An 8,678-nucleotide genomic window follows, 5' to 3' on the forward strand; every position below is an offset into this window, starting at 1 on the left:
TCTCCTATTCTTCTCTGTAGATCCTCTCAAGCTCTGTCTGGTTGGATGGGGTGTGTTGCTGCACAGCTGTTTTCAGGTCTCTCTAGAGATGTTAGATCGGGTTCAAGTCCGGCCTCTGGCCGGGCCTCTCATAGACATTCAGAGACTTGTCCCGAAGCCACTCCTGTGTTGTCTTGGCTGTGTGCTTAGGGTCATTGTCCTATTGGAAGGTGAACCTTCGCTCCAGTCTGAGGTCCTGAGCGCTCTGGAGCAGGTTTTCATCAAGGATCTCTCTGTACTTTGCTCCGTTCATCTTTCCCTCGATCCTGACTAGTCTCCCAGTCTCTGCTGCTGAAAAACATCACCACAGTATGATGCTGTCACCACCATGCTTCACCGTAGGGATGGTGCCAGGTTTCACCGTGACAGTGCCACTGTCAACTGTGGGATCTTATATCAACAGGTGCGTGCCTTTCCAAATCATGTCCAATCAATTGAATTTACCACATGTGGACTCAAGGATAATTAATGGAAACAGGAGGCACCTGAGATCAATTTCAAGTCTCATCGCAAAGGGTCTGAATACTTATGTAAATAAGGTATCTGGTTTTTTTTTATGATACATTTGCAAACATTTCTAAAAACGTGTTTTCGTTTTGTCATTATGGGGTATTGTGATGTCATTATGGGGTATTGTGATGTCATTATTGGCTACTGTGTGTAGATTGCTCAAGATTTGTATTTATTTAATCCATTTTAGAATAAGGCTGTAACATAACAACATGTGGAAAAATTCAAGGGTTCTGAATACTTTCCGGAAGCACTGTATACTTCCTATTTTATAGTAAGAACATATACAGTAATGAGACAATGAAAGAGAACATATACTTTCCCCAAACAACCTTGCTGACTGTTGCAGGTGTTTCAAAAGTGACATTTTGGATTCTTATAAAACAAGTGGTACGAGCAAGAGCAGTGTTTCTCTCATCTTGGAACTTTGTCTGTGGGTTGACAGCTTATCGGCCTTATGTCACGGACGTGTAGCCTATGTCCAACGCGATATTTCAACTGGTCTGGTTGGCTTTCCCCCCCAGTAAATTTACCCATGGGCAGCTACTGAAGTTAACAAATTGCATCTTTGTGTGCCGATTTCATTACAGAAAATGAGGGTGTTCCAGGAGGTTGTGCTGGGGATAACAAAACCCCAGGCCCTATGATTTCATTACAGAAAATGAGGGTGTTCCAGGAGGTTGTGCTGGGGATAACAAAACCCCAGGCCCTATGATTTCATTACAGAAAATGAGGGTGTTCCAGGAGGTTGTGCTGGGGATAACAAAACCCCAGGCCCTATGATTTCATTACAGAAAATGAGGGTGTTCCAGGAGGTTGTGCTGGGGATAACAAAACCCCAGGCCCTATGATTTCATTACAGAAAATGAGGGTGTTCCAGGAGGTTGTGCTGGGGATAACAAAACCCCAGGCCCTATGATTTCATTACAGAAAATGAGGGTGTTCCAGGAGGTTGTGCTGGGGATAACAAAACCCCAGGCCCTATGATTTCATTACAGAAAATGAGGGTGTTCCAGGAGGTTGTGCTGGGGATAACAAAACCCCAGGCCCTATGATTTCATTACAGAAAATGAGGGTGTTACAGGAGGTTGTACTGGGGATAACAAAACCCCAGGCCCTATGATTTCATTACAGAAAATGAGGGTGTTCCAGGAGGTTGTGCTGGGGATAACAAACCCCAGGCCCTATGATTTCATTACAGAAAATGAGGGTGTTCCAGGAGGTTGTGCTGGGGATAACAAACCCCAGGCCCTATGATTTCATTACAGAAAATGAGGGTGTTCCAGGAGGTTGTGCTGGGGATAACAAAACCCCAGGCCCTATGATTTCATTACAGAAAATGAGGGTGTTCCAGGAGGTTGTGCTGGGGATAACAAAACCCCAGGCCCTATGATTTCATTACAGAAAATGAGGGTGTGCCAGGAGGTTGTGCTGGGGATAACAAAACCCCAGGCCCTATGATTTCATTACAGAAAATGAGGGTGTTCCAGGAGGTTGTGCTGGGGATAACAAAACCCCAGGCCCTATGATTTCATTACAGAAAATGAGGGTGTTCCAGGAGGTTGTGCTGGGGATAACAAAACCCCAGGCCCTATGATTTCATTACAGAAAATGAGGGTGTTCCAGGAGGTTGTGCTGGGGATAACAAAACCCCAGGCCCTATGATTTCATTACAGAAAATGAGGGTGTGCTGGGGATAACAAAACCCCAGGCCCTATGATTTCATTACAGAAAATGAGGGTGTTCCAGGAGGTTGTGCTGGGGATAACAAAACCCCAGGCCCTATGATTTCATTACAGAAAATGAGGGTGTTCCAGGAGGTTGTGCTGGGGATAACAAAACCCCAGGCCCTATGATTTCATTACAGAAAATGAGGGTGTTCCAGGAGGTTGTGCTGGGGATAACAAAACCCCAGGCCCTATGATTTCATTACAGAAAATGAGGGTGTTCCAGGAGGTTGTGCTGGGGATAACAAACCCCAGGCCCTATGATTTCATTACAGAAAATGAGGGTGTTCCAGGAGGTTGTGCTGGGGATAACAAAACCCCAGGCCCTATGATTTCATTACAGAAAATGAGGGTGTTCCAGGAGGTTGTGCTGGGGATAACAAAACCCCAGGCCCTATGATTTCATTACAGAAAATGAGGGTGTTCCAGGAGGTTGTGCTGGGGATAACAAAACCCCAGGCCCTATGATTTCATTACAGAAAATGAGGGTGTTCCAGGAGGTTGTGCTGGGGATAACAAAACCCCAGGCCCTATGATTTCATTACAGAAAATGAGGGTGTGCAAGGAGGTTGTGCTGGGGATAACAAAACCCCAGGCCCTATGATTTCATTACAGAAAATGAGGGTGTTCCAGGAGGTTGTGCTGGGGATAACAAAAACCCGGGGCCTATGATTTCATTACAGAAAATGAGGGTGTTCCAGGAGGTTGTGCTGGGGATAACAAACCCCAGGCCCTATGATTTCATTACAGAAAATGAGGGTGTTCCAGGAGGTTGTGCTGGGGATAACAAACCCCAGGCCCTATGATTTCATTACAGAAAATGAGGGTGTTCCAGGAGGTTGTGCTGGGGATAACAAACCCCAGGCCCTATGATTTCATTACAGAAAATGAGGGTGTTCCAGGAGGTTGTGCTGGGGATAACAAACCCCAGGCCCTATGATTTCATTACAGAAAATGAGGGTGTTCCAGGAGGTTGTGCTGGGGATAACAAAACCCCAGGCCCTATGATTTCATTACAGAAAATGAGGGTGTTCCAGGAGGTTGTGCTGGGGATAACAAAACCCCAGGCCCTATGATTTCATTACAGAAAATGAGGGTGTGCCAGGAGGTTGTGCTGGGGATAACAAAACCCCAGGCCCTATGATTTCATTACAGAAAATGAGGGTGTTCCAGGAGGTTGTGCTGGGGATAACAAAACCCCAGGCCCTATGATTTCATTACAGAAAATGAGGGTGTTCCAGGAGGTTGTGCTGGGGATAACAAAACCCCAGGCCCTATGATTTCATTACATAAAATGAGGGTGTTCCAGGAGGTTGTGCTGGGGATAACAAAACCCCAGGCCCTATGATTTCATTACAGAAAATGAGGGTGTGCTGGGGATAACAAAACCCCAGGCCCTATGATTTCATTACAGAAAATGAGGGTGTTCCAGGAGGTTGTGCTGGGGATAACAAAACCCCAGGCCCTATGATTTCATTACAGAAAATGAGGGTGTTCCAGGAGGTTGTGCTGGGGATAACAAAACCCCAGGCCCTATGATTTCATTACAGAAAATGAGGGTGTTCCAGGAGGTTATGCTGGGGATAACAAAACCCCAGGCCCTATGATTTCATTACAGAAAATGAGGGTGTGCAAGGAGGTTGTGCTGGGGATAACAAAACCCCAGGCCCTATGATTTCATTACAGAAAATGAGGGTGTTCCAGGAGGTTGTGCTGGGGATAACAAAACCCCGGGGCCTATGATTTGTTCATCTGGACGTGAAGTGTAAATACATTTGTTGGTTGGTGTAAAATGCATTCCAGTGTAGTTAACATGACCTATCAATCAGTGCAGCAGACTGTGCGTGTTTGTATGTGTGTGTTTGTGTGTGTGTGTTTGTGATTGTGTATACAGTATATGTGTGTATGTGTGTGATTGTGTATACAGTATATGTGTGTATGTGTGTGATTGTGTATACAGTATATGTGTGTATGTGTGTGATTGTGTATACAGTATATGTGTGTATGTGTGTGATTGTGTATACAGTATATGTGTGTGATTGTGTATACAGTATATGTGTGTGATTGTGTGTGATTGTGTATACAATCACACCTGTTTCAATCTTCCAGAGATTTGAGACAGGGACAGAGGTTCACCTTCCAGCAGGACAATGAGCCTAAGCATACTGCTAAAGCAACACTCGAGTGGTTTAAAGGGAAACATTTAAATGTCTTGGAATGGCCTCGTCAAAGCCCAGACCTCAATCCAATTGAGAATCTGTGGTATGACTTAAAGATTGCTGTACACAGTATTTCCTTGAAGAATGGGCAAAAATCCCAGTGGTTAGATGTGCCAAGCTAATAGAGACATACCCCAAGAGACTTGCAACTGTAATTGCTGCAAAAGGTGGCTCTTCAAAGTATTGACTTTGGAGGGGTGAATCGTTATGCATGCTTAAGTTCTTTTTTATTTTGTCTTATTTCTTGTTAGTTTCACAATAACAATAAAAATAACAATAACAATTTTGCATCTTTGAAGTGGTAGGCATGTGGTGTAAAACAAATGATACAACCCCCCCCCCAAAAAAATCTATTTTAATTCCAGGTTGTGAGGCAACAACATAGGAAAAATGCCAAGGGGGTGAATACTTTCACTAGCCACTATACCTTTCTGAGCGATGAGGCAGAAGTCCTCCTGTAGTTTGATGTAGTCACCGCCACACTCCATGTTGTCAGGAATCTGGCGAGAGACAGGGGTCTGGAAGTCCACCTGCTCAGCGCACAGGTTGGGGTTGGAGGAGTGGAGGCGCGTGGGCGACATACTGGCACTCACAGGGAGAGAGGGGACCTGAGAGGAGAGGAAGGGAGGAAGGAGAGGAGGGAGGGAGGAGAGGAGAATGGAGAGAAATGAGAGGGAGAGGAGGGAGGGAGGAGAGGAGAATGGATTGAAACGAGAGGGAGAGGAGGCGAGGAAGGAGAGGAGGGAGGGAGGAGAGGAGAATGGAGAGAAATGAGAGGGAGAGGAGGGAGGAGAGGAGAGTGGAGAGAAACGAGAGGGAGAGGAGGCGAGGGAGGAGAGGAGTGTCAGTACCACTTGGAGACTTGAGAATGTAGTAATGTGATCTACAGGTGGATTTCCATAAGACCTTCTGCGGTCTCTTCTGACATAGTCAAGACGGATACTCACTCTGTTTATATCACTATATGAATCACACCAACTCTGACAAGTCATATGGGACAGCAAAGCACAGATGAAGCTGAGGCTTTGTTCCAACCAATGTTCTTTTTAAGCCTTGGCTATAAATACATCACTTCATTTTGCTTAAAAAAAACAAACAAGGAAAAAAAATATTCCCCTTGTTTCTCCTGGACTGATGACTCACTCATTCATTAACAACACTATGTATGTGTACCAGAGGGCCGCGAGTGAGAAAACAGTTGGTTCTGGGCTACCTGGTGACGAAACGGTTGGTTTTGGAGAAAATAGTTGGTTCTGGGCTACGTAATCTACCAGAACACACACAGTGATAAAAACTAAGTATCATGAAGGAAAAGGCTTTTAAACTGTTGCCATAGGTAATTGGGAGAGTGTAAAAAAAATGGTGTAATATGAATCCAAAGCCTTCTCCTGAAGCTTTGCAGAGTGTTAAAAGTAAATGGGGTAATTTAGTCAACATGAGAATAAGGCATAACTCTACGTTCCCTTTCAGTCGGTCAACTCGGTACAACACATAATATATAACTACTGTTCCCTGAAGGAGGGAAACGAGGTACCACACAGCTACGGGGATATGAAATCAAGCCCCAAGCCGAACCCCCAGTGGACACCAAATTAAATGGCCCCACCACAGACCACCCAGAGTTCCAACCTGACAGGAAAACCTCCGGTATCTGGGTATTGCGCAATCTACCCATACACTGGGAGGAGTGTCATCCAAGCGATAAAACCTCACAAAAAGTGTGTGGTGATGCTCAACTAGCCGCAACACAAATATATCCTTCAGGCAACCCTTTAAACAACGTCCAAGAGGCCGCCAGACCCCTGGTAGAGTGGGCGTGTACACCGCTATGTAATTCCTGTCATTTGCCAGAGAGATATCCTCCACAATCCAGTTGGAGAGATGCTGCTTAGAAAGCGTTCTACCACGAGCCGGATTATCAAAACAGACAAAAAGTTAGTCACACAAACTGACAACCCTGGTCCGCTCAATGTACATGGTAATGCTCGTACTGGACACAGGGCATGCAACCTGAAAAGCTCAAAAACTAAAGACCTGTATAGGACATAGTCATGACCTTAGGGTCAAAGGTCACATTAGGACGTAATGTCAACTTAGAGTCGTCAAGGGCGAACTTCATACAGACTGGATAGTAGCAACGACGTTTAGAGGTAAACATCTTGCCATCAGATTGGACCTTTCAGGGGCCACGCCCACAGATTACAAATCTCCGGCCGCTGGTTCCAGACATGTCCGTGCACCTGGGACAACAGGTCCCTGCGCAATCCCGTCTAAAAGGATGATCCCCATGAACCAAGGTCGTTTGGGCCAATGGGGAGCCACAAGGATCAAGGACAAGCCCTCCCAACGTACCGTCTAGTGAGTGCTGAATCAGATCCACAGCGGGAAAAGTGTAACGGAGGGTCAAAGGCCCCTGGTGCGTGAGAGCATCCATTTCTAACGGAGCACCCAGGTGCCTTATCTAGAAAAACTGCTGATAAGTCGCATTTTCTCACGATGCGTAAAGATCTATGTCCAGCCCTGCCTAATATTTTCTATATCTAGGAGACCACCCATGGGTACCTGGAGTGAGGGAAAGTGTTGCACTGCTCCACAGCAGTAGAGAGCGAGCAAAGGATAAGAGAGCTTGAGACCGCACCCCTGCCTGCGCCACCGCTGTCCTGTTTTCGGTCCTCACCAGCACATGCTGTCAGAGCATCTTACAGATTACTGCACCTGTACATAGCCCACCTATAATTTAGCCCAAACAATTACCTCTTTCCCAACTGTATTTAATTTATTTATTTATTTTGCTCCTTTGCACCCCATTATTTTTATTTCTACTTTGCACATTCTTCCATTGCAAAACTACCATTCCAGTGTTTTACTTGCTATATTGTATTTACTTTGCCACCATGGCCTTTTTTGCCTTTACCTCCCTTCTCACCTCATTTGCTCACATTGTATATAGACTTGTTTATACTGTATTATTGACTGTATGTTTGTTTTACTCCATGTGTAACTCTGTGTCGTTGTACCTGTCGAACTGCTTTGCTTTATCTTGGCCAGGTCGCAATTGTAAATGAGAACTTGTTCTCAACTTGCCTACCTGGTTAAATAAAGGTGAAAAAAAAAAAAAAAATGCTGAACTGTCAACAATGGGAAAAACACCTGAGCGCCATGTACACCTCCAACAGTTCCAGGTAATTGATGTGCAGGCCGCTCTGCAACACTGTCCACAACCCCGATATGTGTTGCCCTCGGCACAGCGCACCCTCCATGCGTCTGTCGAGATCACCTTGTGGGATATAACTCGACCCATGGGATTACTCAGCGACAACAGCCACGGGTCCCTCCACAACGCCCCTTAGGCATGACGGGGATACCAGGAGAGGCTGGTTTAGATGTCGTGCTGCGTCCAAGCGAGTGTCTATCACCCAACAATATTACATCACTTCAGCAACAGCCAGAGTGGAACCAAAGTCATCATAGAAGCCATCATCCACCATATGGGCGCAGGTACTGACGAAAACGCACTGTGACCCAGCCAAAATTGGGCCAAGCACAACTAGAAACCGGCCTCCCTCTGCGGGGACAAGAATGCACGATTCTCGACAAGTCAAACTCGAGATCCAGAAACGAAATGCGCTGAGATGGATTAAAACATCTCTTCTCTTGATTCACTATGAAACCCAGATAATGAACATTGGAAACCAGCACCTACTCCGTCGACTCCTCGACTCAAGATTTTTGGTTCCAACCGCTGTGTCTTTGTGAGACGCAGAGTAGGTGAACGGATTATCTCTGCATGTGTGGTTCCCACCGTGAAACGCAGAGGAGGTGTGCTGGTGACACTGTCAGTGATTTATTTATAATTCAAGGCACACTTAACCAGCATGGCGACAGCATTCTGCAGTGATACGCCATCCCATCTGGTTTGCGCTTAGTGGGTTTATCATTTGTTTTTCAACAGGACAATGACCCAACACACCTCCAGGCTGTTTGACCAAGAAGGAGAGTGATGGATTGCTGCATCAGATGACCTGGCCTCCATAATCACCTGACCTCAACCCAATTGAGATGGTTTTGGATCACTTTTTTAGTTACATGATTCCATATGTGTCATTTCATAGTTTTGATGTCTTCACTATTATTACGCGTGGGGTACACCGTCCAACGGGATACACGTGGGGTACACCGTCCA

General features: G+C 45.7%; 1 protein-coding gene across 1 annotated transcript in view; it reads right to left on the reverse strand.

The window, feature by feature from the left end:
- The window catches only part of LOC118386446 (oxysterol-binding protein-related protein 6-like), a 94,371-nt gene that overhangs the window by 34,137 nt on the left and 51,556 nt on the right, over positions 1–8,678 (reverse strand). The window contains exon 10 of the mRNA XM_052523023.1: positions 4,923–5,103. Coding sequence (XP_052378983.1) covers positions 4,923–5,103 — 181 coding nt within the window. The remainder of the gene's footprint in view (positions 1–4,922; positions 5,104–8,678) is intronic.

This window comes from Oncorhynchus keta, chromosome 7 (genome assembly GCF_023373465.1).
Source record: "Oncorhynchus keta strain PuntledgeMale-10-30-2019 chromosome 7, Oket_V2, whole genome shotgun sequence".
Lineage (NCBI taxonomy): Eukaryota > Metazoa > Chordata > Actinopteri > Salmoniformes > Salmonidae > Oncorhynchus > Oncorhynchus keta.